A 23331-nucleotide genomic window follows, 5' to 3' on the forward strand; every position below is an offset into this window, starting at 1 on the left:
TCTATGGAAATTCTGTCGGCATCCTACGACTATGTTTGACCTTTTGTCAAGAAGGTGAGAGTTAGATGGAGTGAGCTGAAGATGTTTATAAACATAACCTCAAATTATCTATATCATCTTTTCGGTAGAACAAATAAATTATAATTTTATAATTCATAAAAATATTAAAATCCTGTATTGACCTAATAATATATATATATTATATTATAGTTTTAATTATTTCATATTTGAAATCAAAGGAACATATATTACATAAATAATACTGCTTTTTATATCATATCTTTATTATTAAAAATTGGTATTTATTAGCTTTTATCTTTTAGATTATATATATGTATTATTATATGATACGTTATACGTGTATGTTGATCAAATTTTGCTTTTAGTAATGTTTTCTCCAATAAAGTGAAAAAATTAGTGAAATAGTGTATTCTGCTGATATTGGATAGATATAAAAGTAAAAAAGATGGATGTAGAAGCTAATAAGCAACAGGTAATTTTTTTCTAAAGTTAATTTATTTTTTAATAAATTCTTTAAAAAATTTATAAATTATTTAACTAATTTTTTACTTCACAGCTAGAATTTGTATTGCCACCCATTTGGACTGATATTAGAACTGAATTAAGGGAGCATATAGAATGTTTAGATAATCTTCCAATGTACCATCTAAACAGTACACAATGTTACTGGCCAAGGAAACCTGATATTTTATCTCTTTTGGATTGTGACTTAGCACCACTTGGTACCACATTAAAATTTGATCGTGATCCTGTTACTGGGAAACTTGGGGAGATGCATGAGGTACCTTCAAAATCAGCAGGTGAAACTGCACGAAATTCTATGTCTATGACTCGTGCACCAGGTCCAGCTAGTGATAATATCAGAGGTATTTGATAGAAAAGATTCTATAATAAAATATAGCAATTTTTTGAAACATTATGTAAATTAAGAACATGTACAAATTTAGGAAATACTAGTAATATTCCATTCTGGCCTGGTGGTTTTGATGAACCTGAGATAACAATGAATCCGTCACTGGAGGAAATAGACTTTGAAAACAATTTAAGAACCTTGGCAAAAGGATTTAGTGCAGGTGTAGAATTTAAAAGTGACAATTGTACTCCAAATGAAAACACGACAACTGTCACAGAGCAGGAACCATCAGAATTAGAAAAAAAAAATGAAATTGAAAAAATAGCAGATAAGATCAATTTAATGGCCATTATAAAGGAAGAACAAGATGAATTTGATTTTTGGAAGTCAGAAACAAAAGAAACAAAAGAAACAAAAGAAGAAACTAAAATAAAAACTTCAGATATAGAACAAGCAGCATTTGATGAAATTTCTTCGTTCTTAGAGGAAGCAGATATTCCTATTTTAAATATTTCAAAAAAACCTGTGGAAACTGCAAAGACAAAATGGGCAGAACAAATAGATGTGTCTGTTCCAATAACTGATTTCGAAAAACGTATTCCTGAACTAGCGATGAGTTTTCCATATGAGTTAGATACTTTCCAGAAACAAGCTATTCTTAAATTAGAAGAAGGCTGTAATGTATTTGTGGCCGCACACACGTCGGCTGGGAAAACAACAGTAGCAGAATATGCTATTGCATTAAGTCAGAAACATATGACAAAGTAAAATTGCAAATTATATTTTGAATTATATTTTGGTTAATTAGCAATACTAATTTTGTTTCTTTTTAGAGTTATTTATACATCTCCCATAAAAGCGCTTTCAAACCAAAAATATCGCGATCTTAAACGAAAGTTTGGCAGTGTAGGATTGTTAACAGGAGATTTACAAATTAATCCCAATGCTTCGTGTCTTATTATAACCACGGAAATTTTACAATCTATGTTATACTGTGCATCAGAAGTTTTAAGAGATTTAGAATTTGTTATATTTGATGAAGTGCACTACATCAATAATGACGAAGTAAATAAAAATTCCAAATGTTACAGTTATATTATATTTATATTATATGTTATTATATATTATATTTATATTGTATATTATTATGTATTATATTTGTATTATTCTATATAAATATTACAATTTATATTTAATATTTATAATCATGATATATCTTATTATCTTATGTTATGTTAGCGTGGTCATGTTTGGGAAGAAAGTGTGATCCTTTTGCCACAAACAGTTACTCTAGTAATGTTGTCTGCAACTGTGCCCAATCCTTTAATATTTGCTGATTGGGTTGGTCGTACAAAAAAGAAAAAGACATATGTAATAAGCACATTAAAACGACCTGTACCGCTCCAACATTATTTATACACTGGAACTGATGGTAAAACTAAGGACAACAAATTTTTAGTATTGGATGAAAGAGGTCATTTTCTATTAGATGGGTAATCGATGATAATTTCTATCTTTAATGTGGTGTATAAATTTTTAATGAATAATCTTATATTTAATATAAATATTATTATTCTAGGTGGTACAAAGCAACAACTGCGCAAAATCCGAAAAATCAAAGTAATAAAAATGCTAAAGATGTTAAAAGGATACCAATGCAACGACAGATGACTCCAAAACAGGAACAAGTATTGTGGAATGCTTTTATAAGTCATTTAAGAACTCAGGTTGGATTAATACTTATATATTGATCAAATTTTACTTATTCATCTAAACATACATAAACAATTACTTTTGTTATGCCAGAACATGTTGCCTGTTGTTGTCTTTATGCTATCACGAAAGAGATGCGATATGAGCGCTATATTATTAAGAAACGTAGACCTTACAACCGAGACTGAAAAGCACACTATTCGAACTTTCTTTCAAAATAACATTCGGCATTTAAAAGGTACTGATAGACAATTGCCGCAAGTGCTTATGATGCAAGAATTATTAGAAAGTGGAATTGGTATCCATCACAGTGGTATATTACCTATTTTGAAAGAAATAGTGGAAATGTTATTTCAAACTGGAGTTGTAAAAGTCAGTTTTCCAATATTCTATATTTTCTTCCTTAATTTCATAATGTATTTACTATTTTTAAATTTTAAAAGTCACCACCTTTATGGTCTTGCAGTTACTATTTGCAACAGAAACATTTGCAATGGGTGTAAATATGCCAGCACGCACTGTGGTTTTCGATTCTATAAAAAAATATGACGGTACTAATTTTCGAATACTTTATCCTTCTGAATATGTACAAATGGCTGGCAGAGCTGGACGTAGAGGTCATGATACAGCTGGAATGGTTATAGTCATGTGTCGAACATTGGTGCCACATTTTAATGAGTTACAAAATATGATGTGTGGTCAAGCTCAGAACTTAGAATCTAAATTTAAAGTAACATATTCCATGGTTCTAAATCTGAGAAGGCTAAATGAGTCAGTAACAGTTGAAGCAATGATGCGAAGATCTTTTAAAGAATCACCAGTAATTAGAAACCAAAATAATTACAAGATACAATTGCAGAAATTGGAAAATGAACTATCAAAATTGCCACCATTAACAGATCTACAGAAAAACTTATCTGACTTTTATCGACTAGCTGTTGAGTATCTAGAATATCTTAAGTATCTGAAATCCTATTTTTATGAGACTCAGAAAAAAGCAATAAGATGTTTAACAGCTGGTAGAGTATTGTTGATATCATATGAAAGTCATTATAATAAATTAGCTATATTACTGAGCACTGTTCAGAATAAAGGTAGTAAGCAATACAGGGTATTAGTCCTTAAAAATTCTGATGCAACAAATTCTGTCAAGGAAACATTATTGAAAGAAAACAGCGAGAAAGCTAAGAAGTCCGATAAATGGTACGATATTGTTGCTTTAACGAAAAAGGAAATATTTGTACCAGTTGGAATTCCATTAGATGAAGTGTTAACTATAGCTGCATGGAATATATTGGAAATAACAAATTGTGAAATTAAAACAGATTACAACATGGTTTTGGCAAATTGGGAAAAAAGACAAATATCAAGATTTAGGTAAGTAGCGTGAAGTTAAAATTAAGCGAAATTAGATTACGTTTAATTTATAACTTATAAGACAACAAAACTCTTGAAATATTTTTAGAAATGAACCTCCCAGTCAGACTATGCAAACAGCTATAGAAGAATTAATGACATTATCTCTTAAAGCTTATCGCGATTCTTCTGTTCTACAACCATATCTGCAAATGAGAATGAACTATGATATCGATATGAAATTAAATCATTTATGCGAATTAGAGAAAGCTATGTATGATATTAATTGTACAGAGATAGTAAGTTTTGAAGAGCACTTTGAAGTTGTATACGAACGAAGTGAATTAGAGAGCGAAAGGAATAAACTACAATTGAAACTTAGTGATGAAGGATTAAGCTTGTATCCGGAATATACAAATGCTGTTGCACTTCTTAAAGATTTGGGATATATAGATAATGACGAAAGAGGTTTGTCTTCTTTCAGATTATCAACACGAATTAGTTATGTATAATAATTTTATCTTGTTTTTTATAGTTGCATTAAAAGGTCGTGTAGCTTTACAAATGGGAAATAACGAATTACTAATTACCGAACTTATTCTCAGAAATGTGTTAACTGTACGTCAACCAGCTGAAATAGCAGCGTTGTTGTCTGCTTTAATATTTCAACAACGAACTGATATTGAACCAAATTTAACGCCAGAATTAAAGAAGGTATATATATTTTCTTAATACAAATTAACTATTTACTGTGACATTTACAGATTTTTTGGTTACAGAATTGTCTTATAATAAAGCAAATACATGCCGAATTAGAAGCTTTAGAACAACATTATCAGTTAATAACGTTGCAACCACTAAACTTTGGTTTAGTAGAGGTAGTTTATGACTGGGCACAAGCAAAGTCATTTGCCGAGATTATGGAGAAAACGGATGTACAAGAAGGGATCATAGTACGATGTATACAACAACTGAGTGAAACATTACGAGATGTAAAAAATGCAGCCATTACTATAGGTGATCCCGTTTTAAAGGAAAAAATGGAAGAAGCCTCTACTGTCATTAAAAGAGATATTGTTTTTACTGCATCCTTGTATACTCAAAATTAATCGTTTAACAAATCTATGTATAATAATTTATTTAAATGTGTAAATGTGCAGAATATTTTCTACTTTGATCAATGAGATATATGTATATTTTTATAATTTATACACTGTTTATGAATCATATGCTGTTCAAAAAATGTACAGTACAATATTTCTCTACCATAGATGTAAAGTACTGGAATTCAGTTTGGTCTGAAAATTATATTTCTTTATGTATAGATATATGATAAGAGTACAAAGTAAATGAATAAAATTGTTATTAATATTGAATAATTCTTTTAATTTACAATGCTTATTAGTAAAAAATATTATCCTATATTTTATTTTCAGATATTATAGTGCACGTTGTTCCGTGTTATTAAGATTTCCTTGACCTTTATTTGTCTCAGAAATACAGGTCCATTGACCTTCTGTATTTTCACGCCAAAGGGACACTTTATTATCTCCACCACTAACAGCTAATATACCTCCAGTTAATGACCAACTAACATTCCAAATGACATCGTCGAAAACATTAAGGATGGTTGGTGTCCAACTTGTATAATCATTGGAGGTCCATACAATTACACGACGATCTTGTGAACAGGAAGCCAAAGCTGCTTTGGATGGTCCAACTGCAGGTGCCCATGCAACATCCCTTATCTGTAAGAAATAAAATATTAAATTACTGTTCTTTTAATTTATATTTCTAAATTTGAAAAGTGACAAATGCATTACCCAATCACTATGTGCTTCAAGTTTGTCCTCTTCGATCCACCTATCACCTTCTTCTTTCCAAATTTTAACTAAATTGTCACAACCTCCTGTGGCTAATCTCTTTATTGGTCCATTTTTTTGTGTTCCACTAGCATCAAAGCTGGGTTCAATAGCAGGACACCAACTCACTGCATTGCATCCAATGGTATGGGCATTTGTAATTTTTTGTGCATCCCATGTATCTCCATTATTAATAAGTATGGACACTGAACCATCAGAGCTGCCACAGGCTAAGATTAAGCCAAATTCATGTGGTGCCCAAGCCACTGAGTTAACAGAGGAATCATGACCATTGTGTTCATAAATCTTGGTCCATTCTCCTAATTCTTTCCAAATAATTACTTTTCTATTGCAAGAAACAAAGTAAAATAATTTCAGATCAGAATAGTTAGTTTTAATATATTACAATCTCTATGAAAAGGAATATATTTTATATATATCAAAAAATGGTAACAAATTGAAACATACCGATCGTAACTACAAGACGCTAAAAGATTTCCAAATTTAGGATGTGCCCAAGTAACTTGCCACACAGGTCCAACATGACCCTTAAGATCGGCTACTAAACTTTGTGAACCATTTTTTAAATCAAAGATTTTAACCGAGTTGTCACTGGAACAAGTTGCTAACCTCAAACCATAATAATCCATCTCTGCATCGTGAATCATATCTTCATGACCGGTATCAACCGTATTCAAAACTGATACCATTTTTATGACACTTTTTGCTCAAATTTTGTTAACTATATTTTGAAAATTATTAAGTTATACAATTGTAGGTGCGACAAAGAGGTTATGTTGTCCTAGCTGTTCAATGCTTGTCACTTACGTGGAAGCATGTGCGCACTGGCTGTTAACGCATGATTACTTTGCGCAACTCGTGTGTAAATATTAGTGCCGTTATATCTGAAAACTGAATATAAATTCTTTTTTGTGATTTTGTCAAAATTATGAGGAATATAAATATTTGTTGTACCCTTATTATAAACTAAGCACTACGACTTTATACATAAGGACTAATAACCTTTTTTACGTGGTATGTAGTAAAGTTTTTTTATTTATTTAATTTCTTATATCAAATTGGAATTAAATTTTATTCTTATTGATTTACTATAATAACATATAATAATTTACACATTTTCACAATATCATACTATACATCTTAAATTTATGCTTAAATATTAACATTCATAAATCATATTCTATATCTCCAAAAACCAGAGCAGAATCATATTTAGAATAAAATGATCTAAACATGATCTAACAATGATCATGGTGCATAAGCGTGATAAAACTCGTAATTGAGTTTGTGATCGATTTCAAAATGATCATGTACAAATATTTAACCTGTCACTAAAGAAAACAAAGTATAAATTCATCATTCGTAAAATACGTTGCTGGATAATGGAATCGCTTTATGTTCATTTTTTCATTCATCCTTCAATTGGTAAAGGCTTTTAAATTCGTTCGTTTTTGTTCTGTTAATGAAATGTTATATTATACTACGTATACTTTTGAAAAGCTTTAAAATTAGAAAAATTTAAATAAAATAAAATGAGAAAGAATTTTAGTTACATATAATATTTAGTCATAATATTGAGAACTTTTTAACAGATAAACTAACAAGTTAATTTGTTATAACGATGTTTCATTTTTATTAATAATTAATATAGAAATCCCATTTAATTTTATTAAAATTTATCCGAAATTATACATACAGTAAGATATTTATAATATAGTTACATTAATAGAATATAAATGAGATAGACGACAGGAATTGATAGGTAACATAATAATCTGGTCATTATTCGATTGATTTAATCTAAATCCATTACGGTTTAATTGACGAATATTTTCACTCTAATTACTATCTCATCTTAATATAAATTATAACGATTTGATGTTCAATTTCACGGATATTTGAGCGACATCCATCATTAATTTATCCCAACATTAACCGTCACAGCGTTACCGGAAAAACACAACTCAGAACACATGCTTACTGTGTGTAACGTCCTTACGTACAGAAATGTCATTAGTTCATCATAATTCACGAAACTGCGGTGCAACATAACATGGTATACGTTCGTGCAAGCTTGTCCCTTCCGGCATGCCGATAATGACAAGGCTCCTGGCGTTGCGTTGATAAGATGGATAATTGATATATGTTTCCCGAGAACACACGTACATATGTACATATACATGTGCACTTTCTTGATCCTATATACGTACATATAAGTGCAGATATATACACGTACGTAACGTTGCGGGGTACTATAAAATTTTCAATATGCTGCACGGTCGAGTAACAATTACTGTTACCGCTAATTACGTTTACTCGCATAGGAGGTAATGAAATCACGGCTGGAATTGTTTATTGATCGGGTAGTAGGTATCGCGTGGATCCGCTGTTGAATTTATGTAGAATAACCAATGGAAGCAGAATGATCAATGAAACGAATTCGATACTTCCATTTTCTTATGTTGATCTTTCGCGCTCCAGTAACTTCCATTCGTACATATAGTAGCTCAGGAAAGCATTTGAACACTTAACATAGCAAACTTTTATGTATATATTGTATACGTTATATGTATAAAACATTTTGAAATTCTATTAGTACTGTAATGAGATACGATTATCATGATCATATTGGTCTTTGAAATCAATCTAAAATGCATGTAGTAATTAGAGGATATTTATTCTAAATATATATTTAGTAAAAAATTACTCACTTTAAACAATAAATGGAAGTATTTTTATGATTTCTGCAAAATATGAGTTATAGCTTGTAGCACAGGCTTGGAGATAGCCCAGATACAGAGATACAGAGTAGTCTACTAAATATCTTGTAGTTTCTATGTACGTTTTTAGACTTGTTCCAAACTTCAACATTATAATCATGATAGTAAGTGCTCATTATAGTACTAATGACATTTTTGTGTAACACACGTAATATATGTTCGAATATTTTCATAAACCTTTGTACGTATGTCTGACGAAGAGAATATGGCCATAGACGAGGTGTACAATAGATCTATCGCACACAATACGTCTTTCTGTCCCACGTGACTATGGACCCCACTTATTATTTTGGTGTGATTTGCAATGTAATCATGCAGCAAAGAAGTTACAATTAAAATTGAACATTATGAAATTACAAGTAAATTCTCAAATTGAAATTGAAATTGAAATTTGAAGTCAAATATTCAGACTCAAATTCTTCCCAAATCAAATTTGTAATATGCTTCATGTGCATTAGAAAATGGGACAGAGACAAAAGTTATAGCAGTTGACATTTGCTAAGAAAACTTTCGAAATAGTTTAACAAATCTAATGATATTAATTTCCAAGTTATTTCCCAAGTTATGTATTTTCAAAACTATCTTTCATAACTAAGATAATGGTGTTGACATTGAAAGCTAGGGAGAAGGTATTGTATCGGGGTCCTAAAAGTTTGCTACTCGTACCTGGCGCAGGTGTAGCATATACGTATATAAAGCATTCATGAACTTCGCTTGATTCAACTGAAATTGCACTTATCACTAACATATGTGCATTACGCAGCGTTACCGTGTAACGTGACTTTGTCGCGTTGCTCTTTTCCAACGGTAACGAAACGAATCAACGTTAAAAATAGTGATTATTTATTAAAATTGCATTATTTAAATTTCGCAGGATGCTGGTGAAAATGTAGGTCTCCGCTCTCCGGATTTTTATGGATGGATCGTAAAAGATACATAACGTTGTAACTGTATACAGGCTTTTTAAGAAATGACGCTCGCGAGTCGAGCGAGGTACTTATCATATATGTAGGTATATGCATCAATTTATTTCATTAAAATAATACAACATCTTTTTCTATTCCAGTCGCATAAAAGTGATTAACACTTATTTCTTAAAGAAGTAAGTGAATTATTGAAAAATATAAATAAATAACATACATATTGTTTTATCGAGACACGAAAAATATATTAGGATAATAAGTACTTTGCAGGAGTTTAAGAAATAAAATTATAGAGTCCAAGAGAAGAAAGAAATGACGACAATATTAATCTAATTTTGTCATAATTACAATATTAAAAATCAGAATCTAATAATGTAAATTGACAAGAAAAAAAGAATGAATAAATGAAACGTGAGTCTTTGATCTATAACTTTACATAATTTTTAATATTAAAAATCTACGTAAATTAAAAGTTTCTTTAAAATATCGTATGCTGCTTTGTAATAATTTTCAGAAAGAAAATAGAAGGGAAATCAACGTAGTTAATAGCCAAGAAAAGATTCGAATGCTTTCGATATATCAATAGCGGTAGACGTAGTTTTCCCAAGGTTCGTTAGCCCAACAACCGAAAAATTTGACCTCGTACTCGAGAGAGTGGCTGGTTCGTACGGAAATTCAGGGCGAAGGTTCCAGAGGTTCCGGTTACGATACCCGCTACAGGTCGTCGCCGTGTATACGTTAGTATCGCGGCAAGATCCGGGCAAAGGAGTATCAGGAAGAATGGAAAGGGGAATGTCGGTCACTGGGCCTTTCCTTGCGATGACGGTACTCCGTTTAGCGCCTCGGGGCCACCTAGGAATGTTGGAATGGCATACAACTTGAAAAGTCTCTCGTCTTTTCTCTCCCTGCTTTCCTTTCTCTCTCCCTCTTCGTACCCTCCTACTTCTCTAAGTTGGTAACATTCGCGTCTGCGTCTGATGCCATGTACATCTGCTTTTGAACACGCCATAAAATAAATTTGATGCACGAAATACAATGTAGATCCGCAGTTGATTGAACATATAGATTATGGATACGTTCTACGTATAGTTTATATTTGGTTCATGATTTATGTATAGGGTCGAAAGTTGCCGTTCGAGGTAGAACTATGTAATTAATATTTTGTACTGTTTAGAAATATTTTTGCCCAATGTAAATGATATTAATTAAACGTTAAATTTCCATTTAAATAACGTTTGATCAAATACCAATCTCTTCTGCCCTTTTATCTTTTTTTCTAAATGTATATCAAAGTACACTCGTTTACTTCTGCATTTCAATATTATCGTGCTTTGACATGCCAAAAAGGGCTAAACACAGAGAAGCTTTTAAATTCCAGCCAGCTTCAAAGCGTCCCCGTTGTAGCTTATTTACCGCTCTCTCCGCAGGTGTTACACTTTTTCGGTAGATTACATAAAAACCAAGAGAGTTGAAGCTCGTATTTAGGTAGCTAGTGCCGCTAAATCTGCAATGGTTTTCCTTCGAATTTCTGTTTTTTGGAGAAACTTCTCGTAGAAAATTCTAAAATGTGTTCCAATCTTTCCAGCGCAACCGGTAACGCGCAGAGGAAGAGAAGAAGTGGTCCGCCAGAGGAAGAGGAAATTCATGGAACGTTTACGCTTGCCAAACAGCGCCGTTTCGTTTGCACGTTTGCAACGATGGGGGCCGGTGAACGAGAGCAATGGACGGTCGTGCGAAACGGCAAAGCTAAACGGCAATGCGAAACGGGCGCGGTTCACTGCATATTTCCATGGCGGTTATAGCCCAGGATATCGCGCGAGTACCGTAAAGGTGAAGAAGCGGGTCGTTGCTGGATCGAATTCCGCGCGTACCAGCTCGAACCACATTAATTTTCAGCGTGCGCGCTAGAATTACACCGGATCCTTTCGGTGAGAAAAATGGAAGGTAAGAAAGATGGGTGGTGCTCAGTTTTACCAGTGCCTATCTCCTCCCTCTCCCGGCTTCTTACCGTGTTGGTTCGCCTCCCTGCGGATGCGGCCGCTGCAACCGCACTTTTTCGTGTCTACAATCTATAGGCAATACTACGTGGAGTACCGTAAAGTTGGAAGGAGCAATACGTTCCAGAATCGAATTCCGGACGTGTCTGTGCGAGCCACATGAATTTTTCCCAAGGTTCCTCCCGCTGAGTATCACACCGACTATTCTTGAAGGAAAAAAAGAACGAAAGAGAAGGAGTCGAGAAGAAGAAGAAATAGGAAGTATCGAAGTAGGAGAGGCTAAGAGGGACATGAATCCATCGTGATAGACGAAGAGATCGAGTCTTTCGTAGGCAAAGGCCGTTGACTGTGACGCAGTGTAATTCCGGATGGTTTTGGGTCATCTGGTCGATCGATGGCCCGTTTCATCTATTATTGAAATGTAAGCATCGAACGTATCATCATCAAGTTTTACCTTTCCGGTTGATAGAAACAGAACCAAAACGTATGGAACATTTCATGGGAAGTCGGTTGATCTACAGATATTTGCAGCTTGTCTCTGCGTGATAGGGAAACGGTTGGCGTGATCGATATTTTAGACAGGCTGGTATGTTACAGAGTGACAAATCGTTCCAGGAACGTTGTCAGTTGACAGACCATTGTGTCGTGAATAAAGTATTATTTTAAACTTTATTTGTAATAAATGAAGTACGAGGATCATTTAAATAGGAGATGAGTATTTCGTGCGAAATGTTGCATTAGGGTATAAGCAAAGTTTAAATTTGCCTAAAAGTTTCATGTGGCTATAGTTAAAAATACTAAGTACTTTAGTTTTAGTAGTTTTAATGGAGTAGAATATTTTTAAAAACCACTGTGAATCGATTTAAGCTACAGGGATTACCGACCACCTTATTTCTTTCTCGATACTCTTTGGTGAAAACCGTAAAACACCGATTCTGTTCACAAAGTCGAGAAAAAGTTAACGTTTAGTTAGCTAACTAAATACAGAAAGGAAAACCCAATTAAAAAGTAATTTCACTCGCTATTATAAAACAAATTAGCTTTAACTAAAAAAATCCTTTTACGCTATAATTTTTGTTTATTAAAGATGTTAAATTTCTATTTTTAAAAATCCGCTTAAAAAATCTCATAAAAACATATAGAAGACGAAACTATAGACTATTAGCAGTACCAAAAAACTGCAAAAAAGCATTAAATATTTCTCTATGTATCTATTATTTAACCAGATGTTTAATTCAACAAAATTTTTCAGAAATTCATCAGTACTGCATCGGACATTGTTGGCAATCCAACGATTTTGTCGGAATTTTTCGACGAAATTTTCGATGTAAAACGATCGAAGCCAGTAGGATTGGCGTTGCACGTTTCCTGGTGTTACGCCGGTGTCCAGAGACTGGCGTACGTCGACAGGGCCGTAGAATTCTAGAAGGGGGTCATCATACGAGGCCGGCTCCGCCGAACGCACCGAGCCAGGACAGTATACGAACGTCATTCGGCGCGGACTGAGCGGCGAAAGGCGCGTTACCTGTGAGCGGTACCGCAATTTCGAATCGAAGTTTGCTCTCTCGTGTCTGCTTTTCTCTTTACGAACGGGAACGGCTTGCGATTCAGTGCAACGATCATCGTATAAATCTACGCGATATTTGCGATTTCTACGTTGAGCCAGTGCGAGGAAGAAAGAAAAAAGATCACGAGGGAGATCTACGGATTGTTTCACGGAGAACGAAGGATTAATTGGCTGCACGTTTCCACGCGTGTGAATTATAGAAATCGAGGTACGTCTACACGAATTGATTTTTCCACTTCGTTTTTTTTTTTTTTTTCATCCGATTCATTCGATTTTCCGTTGCGTTCGTTATGAAATGTCGCGTTCCGTGGGATCGACATCCAGTTGATTGAAACTGTTCTTCCTTTACATTTTTTAAATTGGGAAAGCTTGTTGAATATATATATTTGTTATTGAATTAGAAAATTTTTAACGCAAATTGTTTCGTTTCTTTTACTTTATCTTTTCTTGTCTAATTGAATTGGAAACTATGTTTTTCCTTCTCTTTTCTTTTCAAAGTGAATTTAAGTGGATTACGACGTCGTTTGGATTTTGAAGATGATGGTACGTGATTTCGCACGGTGGATCTTATTTCGGTTTTAATAGACAGAGCTTCTCTGGCCGCGGTTATTCGCTGTTTTATTTACGGAAGGGGATACTCCTTCTGAGTTGAGAGCACGAGCACTTTGCGAGCCCGTGAACTGCAGTGACTCGCTTGTGTATATGTATATACATATGGAAATGTGTGTGTGTGTGTGTGTGTACCTATCTTCTTATTCTGGTTGATTAAAAATGCTCCGGTAAAGCTTGATGAATTTCCATCGCGCGCGAAAGCTGCCTCGTCTCGCGTTCTGAAAACGCCGACTTCATCCGTGGGATGTTCATTAAATTTGCATTATCCTCCTAGAACAATTTCTTTTCAAGTTGCAGCTCTGCTATTTCCTAACCATATATCAATTATACATGTACCTATTCCCCGAACAATTTCCTTTTATTCTACGTTAAAATTGTACTTTTCTTACAACTTACAAGCAACATAGAAATATTTAAAAAAGCCAAATGCCACAATAAATTAAAAGAGGGAAATTCTTCGTACGTACATTGCACTTTATAAAATATTCATCTTTCGAGGAGATATTGGTACACATGTAGATATACAGAGTTCCTCTTTCAAAAGATACAAAGGGAGTTTACGTTATTGTTAAATATTTTCTAATATTATCTCGTTTAATATTTTTAAGTATAATTGAAGAGATTAAAAATAATTATCTTCTTCCGGTATTAAGCAACAAATTTATTAAAAAGTTAATTACTTCCCTATCTTGAGATGCAGTAATATAGCGAATATTCTTCCACGGATCGTACATATTAGGGGCGTTCAAGCCGAAAATTAAACTTGGACTATTTTCATTTGTAATTCTGTAACGTTGCAATTACACCGTTTCTTGCTTTGTGATCGCTCCGAAAAAACCTTCGGCCAACCGGCGGATCACGTGCACGCGATTTTCTCTATTTACTTATTATAGTTCCCGTTTTGTTCTTATCTTTCTATTCCATTTTTCTTCTCTCTCTTTTTTTTCCCGTTAGAAATTACAATACCGAAATTACACGTATTTTCTTATGGAAGCTGCACGCATGAAATTCATGGGAATCGCGCTGCGTAAATCACAACGATAAGTCTGGCCGAATCACCGAGTCAATTAATTCCTGTGAAATCCACCGAGCCACGAGTTAGCATGTCCACTTGTGCGTGCACTTTCTAAAGCGGCAAGAATGCAATTTCTACATGTCTACACATATGTACTGTACGTACACTATTGCTCATAAGCATCCGGACGCATCGATCGATTTGTAATAACAGTATGTAAATTTTATCGAAGCGTACGAGTAATAACTCCATAATGATGAATTAGGTATTTGAGGCAACGCTTACTATTATATTTTCTTATGGAATCGCCAGGTTATAAATGTAGATTAGTTATTAAAAAACATAGCAATAATAAATTTCAGCATTTATTATATATATGTATTAATACATTTGTTAAAAATGTCTCCAGTTGTATTAACATGGGAAGTGCTTCTATTAATTAATTTAGAAGATCCTCCTTAATTCATTTTATAATTCAAAAGTCAAGGAACGTGGAGATAAAGAATCTGTCAAATAACGAACAGCTTCTATAAGGCATGCCAATTACAAGCGTCAGTTGTATTGTTACGTGACCTTCAGAAATCAATTTAATCAAGTTATAATGTATTATTATACGTAGCTATAGCAATTACGGAGGATAAAATCATTGCAGTTTGATTTGACCGTAATTTTCTAATTAAAATACACCTTGTCGAGAATAAACAAGTGTTCGAATACCTTTGAGCTGTAGCGTATGTACAGTGTTTTCCTCAAATCCGCCACGGCGTTTCGAGTGAGAGAATATTCTTTAACACGATGTTTCACGTACTTACGTCTCCCTGCGCGAGGATGTGCTCCGGGTATTAATTATTCCCGCTTTCTTTGCATTCCTCCCTCGCCATGGCTTACGTGCGTCTTTTGTTAAGGCTGTACTTGCTCGCTGGAATCGATGCTGTTCAATAGCGAATGTAATCTTCCACCGAGGCTGTTCGAAATTGCGACTGATTCTACGTGTTGGGAATCGAGAGAACCGTGTTCGTGGCGCGATGTTATTAGAGCTTGTTAACGGTCTTTTAAGTTCGCATGTGTTCCATCTTCTGGACAGGGACTTCGTAAGGTTGCCTCGAGAATATCAATATACAGGGTGTATCATAACATATGGGACTCACTTTAGGAATGAACAAAAGGCACGAAAACAATGAAAATGAACATGTGTCCTATCTGATCTTGTTCCAAAATTATAACCATCTTTGTGTTTCAATAATCTGCAGCTGTTTACCTTTCTAAAAAATGCTCGAAATGGTTAGCCTCGATCTGTATACAAACTCACAGTGGTCGTGTTAAGGAATCTCGCAATTTTTCAAAAATTCCAGGTGTATATCGAATAATACAGATCGAGAGTAATCATTTGGGACACCTTCTATGTTCCGGATTACTGAAACATAAAAATAGCTGTAAATTTGAAACAAGGATAGGTAGAACACCTGTTTGTTTGAATTTTTACCATTGTCTTTTCGTTTCCTGTCCACTCCTGAAGTAGACCCCATATGTTACGATACAACTTGTATATTGCCAATATTTCAATGTTCTCAACTAAAAGGATCAATTTGTACTGGTAATACAATATTATCAATATCTATTGATAAACTATATTTTCGTTGAGAATCTTGAAATATTGACAATATTACCTAACATTTTGGGCACGTTGAATTTTCTCCCTTTTAATCTTAAATCTTCTTCGATTTAATTAATACTTTTATGATTTATGATTTATATATAGCTAGTAATCCTGACTATTCACTTGATTTTAGTTAAATCAATATATATTTGGTATGAGTTAAATTATAATTAGTAAGCTGTGGATGTTCGTGCATATCCGACAAACGTAAATAACGAAAAATGTACGAGGTTTCGCATAGATCAAAGATCAAAACGAAACGATTTTGTTAGATATTTTAGTCGCACCGCGCGACGTAAAGCTCGGAAATGGAGGTACCACAGAAGCGTGTGCAGCAATGATTGTTTAAATGGGAAACAATTACTACTCTCATTGGGGAGGGATTTCGATCCAGTAGAAATTCAGCTTTGGTATTTATGATACTCGCATCTAGAATTACAATGTGTGCTTTTAGAGGCGCGGAAACGCGTTTTGGAGCAATGAAACCGACTATGGCTGCAATTTTCAAGTAATTACTCGAACGAGTAATGAGAATCGATACTTCGAACCCGTTATAAAGTTTCGCGCCAGTCTTCCATCATTTTATATTTTATTACGTGAGAATATTGTATATTTAATCAATATTGACACGTAAAACAAGATCGAAGCTCGTTACTATTGTCATAACAAATCATACTGTTCTCATTTTGGACATTTCATTCTTATTGTTCTTGATATTTGTTTAATTTCATTATTTGTCCATTAGGTAACGTTTCATAAACAACATTTCACTGGTCGTGACGAACTATTCAATGAATGCATACTTGCCTGATTATATTCAGCAGCCAGTTTCCTGCAGTTTGAGCTCCACAAATAATCGTAATCGGTATTTGTCACTGGGCAGAGACATTAGTAATCGTTTTACTATCTCGTTTATGTTAATTTTTGCTAATCCATAACTACTCTGCGTTTGTTTTCATCGTTTTGCATTTCTCTGTTCCAACTCTGTCACAAAAGAGTGAAATGACGCTCTGTTAATCCTCTTGTATTCGTGGATAAGATATCTTGTGATGCAATGTTGTTTATGCGATGGTCTGAACCAGATATTTCGCGTTTTCTTTTACAACAAAACACAAGATATCTCGTTCGTGGATCTTTGTAAGAAATAGTTTGAGACATCTCATTTATTGGCGTGGCAGAGTTAAGAACACTAACCGTAAGTTCTATTATACTTTCAACCCTAAGCAAACATAGTCTTCCATTCATCCCAGGCAAACTAGGTCGTCCATGTCCAAGCCTAATTTTTTTTACTATTCCACGCTTAAAAAAAATTTTAAACAGATCTGGGATGTTCCACGATGCTTCTATTATATTATCCAAGCATATTTTAAATCAAATGTTTGAGATCTTTTTCGATAAAAGTAAAAATTTACGAATGCCAGCTTATTTTTATCTCTTGGGCCACATTCTATTGTGTTTTACGCTTTTGTAAAATCTGATAAAATTTTGGGAAGCTCGCCAATATCTCTATTATATTATAGAATTACTATTTACATCAAATGTTCGAAATCTTTTTTTTTTTTTTTTTTGAGAAAAGTAAAAATTAGACGAAGAGAAATCGAAGGATGGATTTTTTCCATCTCTGGGCTTAATCTTTTACCGCTCCATGTTTTCTAAAAAATCTGGTAAAAATCCTAGCACGCTCATTAATAACTTTGTTACTTTATAGAATCGCTTATTAAGCCAGACGTGTATTCATGCACGACTTTGTTAATTCTAAATAATGATATCAAATAAATATTAAATACTACTATACTAATATCAAACGCATCAGATATCTTATTCCAAGTATCGTCTGAACAAAATTGCTTCACCAGATATGTCCATAAATGTGAAAGGACTAAAAATCTGCTGGTTCATTTGCACGAACCGAAAGTTTCCGATCGAAACGTTCTTTCATTGTCGACTATTGTCAAAATACTATTGTATCCTATTGCATTCTACGTTCGATTGTTATCGAGCCAACTAGCTGGACTGCAACCCCGAGGATTGCGTTGATACTATCCAAAAAATCGGAATTTTCACCGCGTTCCTTGATCCTTTTGGTCGGCCATGTATATTCGCGGATCAACCGATTCGTAGTCACCGACTTTGTCTTCGTGGTACGAGACCAGTGGCACAAAGAGTTTCCAATAGCGTTTCACGAAGAAAGCGGTCGCGGTTCTCCTCAAAGAAATCGTTTATCCTCCTTTGTGGGCGCGGTCGAGATCATTAAACACGCGGATATGCGTCTTCTTCGAGCTTTTTCTGGAACAGGAGATTGGATCCTTTTTTCGCGAACGGTATCAACGCGTATTTTAATCACATCAAACTTTGAATTTCTATTTCGATGGGTTATCCGTAAATGTGACCCATCTTTTGTACGAGAGAAAAAGTTGAGAAAAGATAACGAAAAAGTTGATTGGTCTTGTTCCCAATCATTAATTCTTGGTCATTGGATCTGAGCTGCGAATAACTTTCGTATTAGTTTTCGAATTTGAGATCTTGAATGACCGTGGTCCGGACTTGTTTGCATAGGCCTTACTTTTCAAGTATTCCCGAAGGAAAATGTCTGGTGCTGTTAGGTGAGGGGAGTGAGGGGCCAATGAATTCACCGTAATCCTCTTTGTATTTGCATAACGGATTACTGACTTTGATAAAAGTTGTATTATAGCGACAAATTGTTGAGGCGTCAAACGACCGTAATAAAATTGTATGACCCATACTACACGATTGCTAGCTAATGATTGATATGACTTCAACACAAAACAAATGACGCTAAAACAGAAAGGTATCGATCCTTCCACGACACACCTTTATTATGAATATAATAAAACACATCATCTCGTGTATTGAAAAATAAGAGTTGAAACTTGTACATATTATCAAACCTGTTATACTAACGTGCGAAAATTTCCACAACAGCCATAACTAGGTAACTTGTAAAATTTCGCTACTAACGTTACTTTAATCCAACAACGAAGTCCTGATTTCTCCCAAGTGCCCATCTACACGAAAACTACGCTATCGTCGAAACTTTTATCCACTAGCTTCAGCATGAAATTTTTCCAAATATATGCATTTTTACTAAGTACACACGATATACATACATCGAGGGATATTGCCGCGACAAAAGTATCGTTGCATCATTTTTCCAAACCTTTGCCAACCCCGAAGAAGATCCTGTAGAAAATTGGAACGTCCCCATTCGCCGGTTCAGGAGACCGGATCGCGATTTTCGTTCGAAAATAGAGAGGAACCTCTGTGTGCTTCCGCCGCTCGTTTATCCCGTATTCATTCGAACTGGATGAATCCTTTATCCCTTGTACGTCCTTACAATACGTTGCTTTCTCCCATAGGACAGGACCAATGGTTCCTGGTATATCTTTCTCGAATTTTGAATGAGTCGTCGAACAAAATGTTTCCACGTCAAGAATCACGCTTGATGTTCTTTCAGAAGTAGAAATGCAGAGTGTTGAGCCAGTTAGAGCTTCCCGCGAAAAGACATTCACTTTTGGATGTGTTATCGACAGCTAGTTTTTTCGAGGATGGGCAAGGTTTTTTATAGAATTTTCGCAAGCATGAATCCTAAATTTCTAATCATGATTTGTCAAGTTTCGCTGATAATTAGATTGCAGATATTTATGCAATGTTATATTTCTGTGAATATAACTAAGGAAAGGAAATTTAGATAAAAAGTCGTTCCATCTATCAAACGTTATAACGAATACTTTGGATGCTTTATTTATTTTTACATATCATATGTATTATCTACATCTTTGTACGTTTCTTTCACGAACACATAAAAGTAATCTACGTAAACGATATTAATTTAATTGTACAAGAACGCTCTATAGTATTTTTAAATTTCAAAGGAGTCGTCGGGCAAGATGTTCCCAAGTAAAAAGCCCCTCTCAATCTTTTTCTTTTTCAATGATGGAACAACACATCCTCAGAGTTTCGACGATTTTCGACGTCTCGCGAAAAGGCATCCGCTTTTATGGCATTCAGTAACCAGTTTTCCTTCGTCCCCATTGCACAGCGTCGTTCAACGGCGACAACAATAGCACACGCGTCAAATAGAAAGTACACACAGTAGCCAGGCTTCGAACAACGGGTTGCGTCACGCTCGCTCGAGGAATGTTCGAGCATTCCTCTGTTTTCTGTTATTCCGGCGTTGCATTTTCTTTTTTCCCTTTCCTTTTTTTTTTTATTCGCTCTTTATCCTGTTGTTCCTTTTCTCCACGACGTTTTTCCCTCGACCTGTTTCGCCCGGCTTCGTTCTTTGTTCCGTCGCGTGCCAGGCGACAGTTTGAAAACGCTCCTTTTCACGCGGTTCGACAATGCGAGCCGCGAAAGGAGGAAAGCATTACGTTGGTATCATTAGTAGCGCGTGGAAAATACGCTTTTTCCACCAAGTAGCCAACTTTCTACCCGCCAACGGGGCATAGAAATGATCTGGAACGACCGATATCGCGGAGTATCCGCGTTTTGGCTCGCAGTTCATCGGAGAATCGGACACATCGGAGAGTTAATCAGATCGGAACACACCGGCTCCCTTGCGATTTCCTCCTGATGCTGATTTTCATCGTGACGTGTCGGTCCTTTGTCCTCTGTTTGACGGTATACAGAATTAATTTCTATTGTTTGCTTCGCGAGTTGGAGGATAGAATAGCCTTTTTGGTATGAAGATAGGTCAGAATTTTTAAATCGTTTTATTAGCGATGTTTGATGGAAGTAGAGAGCAATGGAAGTAGGTCAGAATTTTGAAGTTGTTTTATAATTTTTAAGTGTAATAGTATTTCGAAATTATTTTATTAATTTAATTTGTAATATCGTAATAACTAGTGTTTGTTATATAAAAAAGATGAAAATTTTAAAAGCGTTTTATAACTTTTAATTGTAATAGTATTTTTGAGTCGTTTTATAATTTTTTAAATCGTAATAGTACGAAGCGAAGGTCAGGCTGATTTTTTTGTATAAAGGTGGAAAATTTTAGAATCGTTCTATAATATTTAATTGTAATAGAATGAAGTAAAAGTTAGCGGTGATTTTTTTGTATCAGTATCTTAATATTATTTTAGTATCGATTTGCTTAATATTAGATTTTACGATAATATTAGTCATTCATTTTTCACTTATCTTTTATGCGTGTTACGGTGAATATTCACGAGCTCTTTTGTGTTCATGCCCCAACGGGCAAGTAAACGAGTTACTAATTACACACGGTTGTATTCATAAAATTTGTGCAATTTCTTTATCAAGGGAATAGCTTGTAAATGAGGCCAATTAAGTCGTCAGATAAATGTTTTTATTATAATGTACGATTTATACAATCATAATTGGATTGTTCGAATATTACGTTACATTATTTTAATTACATTTTTATTGATAATCATTTTCAATAGCCGATTATCTCGTTGCGTTGAATATTTTTAAGTTACTTTTTACATTCTTATTTTTAATTTACGACTGTTCATGATTAACGCAATAAAATACAAAATATATTACCAAATGTCTCCAACAGTAGAACACGAGACATAAGTTAGTTCAATATTATTACAATATATGCTATCCTCGATATTAATTGCAATGTTATCATGAGAAACATTGAAGCCTGACACTTAAATAGATGTATAGTTTGGAATTTTCGGATACTAGAATTTTCATCAATCTTCCAAATTAATATCATGTTGCTTCAATCTATTATAAACGATCAACATCCACGATTACAACATGTCGTCCAATTATGAATTCCGCACGGTATGTTCGAGAAACCTTAGAGCGTTCGTTTTTGGGTGTCGTGTATCGCAACGGACGAGCCCGGTGAAATAACATCGACTAACAAAGCCTAGGGGATGCTCAGTTTGGACTGATAGGCCATGGTCGTAGAATTCAGCATATATCCGCTTTCGAAACGAGTCTCTTCTTTGAAATTGTTTGCAGAGAAAGCGACATGAAAGCTGGTTTTAAACGTGGCTGGTACTCTATGTAACCATGGAACACACTTATTAGCGGACATTTTTATTTTACTCGTTCGGATTCACGGGACGAATCCATTAACTCGTGTGTTTCCACTCCTCGAATCTCTATCGACGTTCTGACTCTTTGTAAACGTACACTCTTGTCCAAGAGTATGCGGAGACTTGCTGACATTCGATCAAATGTATTTTAATTACAAAAATTGTGATCAAATAAAACTGCATTGATTTTATTCTATAGCTTTTATTCTATAGATTTTATTCTATACAGCTACGTATAATAGTATATTATATCTTGATTAAATTGATTTTTGAAAGTCAATATGTAATAATAATAAAACTGACGTTTGTAATTGTTATATCTCACACAACTAATCTTTGCTACTTTACAAGATTTTTATCCTCAGATTTGTTATCTTTTTAATTATAAGACAGATTAGGAAGAGCTTTCTAAATTAATAGACGGACTTTCAATGTTAATACAGCTGCTGATATTTAAATAGAAAATATATCTACTATTATACATAGCAAATTCTAAAATATTGCTATATACAAAAGTTGCCATGTTTAGATTTATTAATTTTTATTTTTTTATTTTATTTTTATTAATTTAGATTTACGGTCTGTCGATTCCATAACCAAATTATCAATGTTGCTTCTAATTCATTATTAATTTGTACACTTCAGTAAAATTCACATACCACGAATCGATCCAAGTATCGTCGACCAAACTTATGAAGATACTTATGAACGATAGCGCTGCTCCAAATGGATCATTTAGGCATCTGACGAAGGCACAAGTAAGAAAATGACTATATAATATATAATGTATCTTAACATGTACGAATCGAATCTTGCAAGCTGCTACTTCAACGAAAATAAAAGGAGCACTGACAACGTGGCGTGATTATGTCTCCTCGACGTGAAAATACGTTTTCTCAATCGGTGTTCCGAG

The 23331-nt window shown here is 34.2% G+C and overlaps 3 protein-coding genes and 1 long non-coding RNA gene across 4 annotated transcripts in view; 3 read left to right on the forward strand and 1 right to left on the reverse strand.

The window, feature by feature from the left end:
• The first annotated feature begins 321 nt into the window (after positions 1-321).
• LOC117237165 (helicase SKI2W) lies at positions 322-5319 on the forward strand. Its single transcript, XM_033500882.1, has 11 exons — positions 322-493; positions 578-887; positions 969-1638; positions 1708-1939; positions 2114-2367; positions 2454-2601; positions 2681-2959; positions 3054-3964; positions 4053-4411; positions 4479-4657; positions 4723-5319. The coding sequence occupies exons 1-11, from the start codon at positions 467-469 to the stop codon at positions 5050-5052; spliced, it is 3699 nt and encodes a 1232-aa protein (XP_033356773.1). The 5' UTR covers positions 322-466; the 3' UTR covers positions 5053-5319.
• Positions 5120-6664, reverse strand: LOC117237169 (protein SEC13 homolog). Its single transcript, XM_033500886.1, has 3 exons — positions 6274-6664; positions 5767-6151; positions 5120-5691 (listed from the first exon to the last, which is right to left on the reverse strand). The coding sequence occupies exons 1-3, from the start codon at positions 6513-6515 to the stop codon at positions 5383-5385; spliced, it is 936 nt and encodes a 311-aa protein (XP_033356777.1). The 5' UTR covers positions 6516-6664; the 3' UTR covers positions 5120-5382.
• A 2310-nt stretch (positions 6665-8974) lies between these two features.
• Positions 8975-9933, forward strand: LOC117237170. The gene is made up of 3 exons (XR_004493955.1): positions 8975-9413; positions 9481-9599; positions 9673-9933. It is a non-coding gene; the product is annotated as an uncharacterized LOC117237170 (long non-coding RNA).
• A 2871-nt stretch (positions 9934-12804) lies between these two features.
• LOC117237164 (balbiani ring protein 3) overlaps positions 12805-23331 on the forward strand; it is a 32834-nt gene continuing 22307 nt past the window's right edge. Inside the window, exon 1 of the mRNA XM_033500880.1 lies at positions 12805-13301. The gene's annotated coding sequence lies outside the window, so the exon portion shown is untranslated. The remainder of the gene's footprint in view (positions 13302-23331) is intronic.

Source organism: Bombus vosnesenskii, unplaced genomic scaffold (genome assembly GCF_011952255.1).
Source record: "Bombus vosnesenskii isolate JDL3184/JDL3185 unplaced genomic scaffold, Bvos_JDL3184-5_v1.1 scf7180000013361, whole genome shotgun sequence".
Classification (NCBI taxonomy): domain Eukaryota; kingdom Metazoa; phylum Arthropoda; class Insecta; order Hymenoptera; family Apidae; genus Bombus; species Bombus vosnesenskii.

Excerpts from the sequence above, each read along its gene's own strand:
- LOC117237165 (XM_033500882.1), top strand. The coding sequence starts at position 467 with ATGGATGTAGAAGCTAATAAGCAACAG. Across the intron at positions 888-968 it reads AGCTAGTGATAATATCAGAG|GAAATACTAGTAATATTCCA; the intron begins GTATTTGATAGA and ends GTACAAATTTAG. Across the intron at positions 4,658-4,722 it reads TAACGCCAGAATTAAAGAAG|AATTGTCTTATAATAAAGCA; the intron begins GTATATATATTT and ends TTTTGGTTACAG.
- LOC117237169 (XM_033500886.1), bottom strand. The coding sequence starts at position 6,515 with ATGGTATCAGTTTTGAATACGGTTGATACCGGTCATGAAGATATGATT. Across the intron at positions 6,152-6,273 it reads GCGTCTTGTAGTTACGATCG|AAAAGTAATTATTTGGAAAG; the intron begins GTATGTTTCAAT and ends TTCTTGCAATAG. Across the intron at positions 5,692-5,766 it reads TTGAAGCACATAGTGATTGG|ATAAGGGATGTTGCATGGGC; the intron begins GTAATGCATTTG and ends TATTTCTTACAG.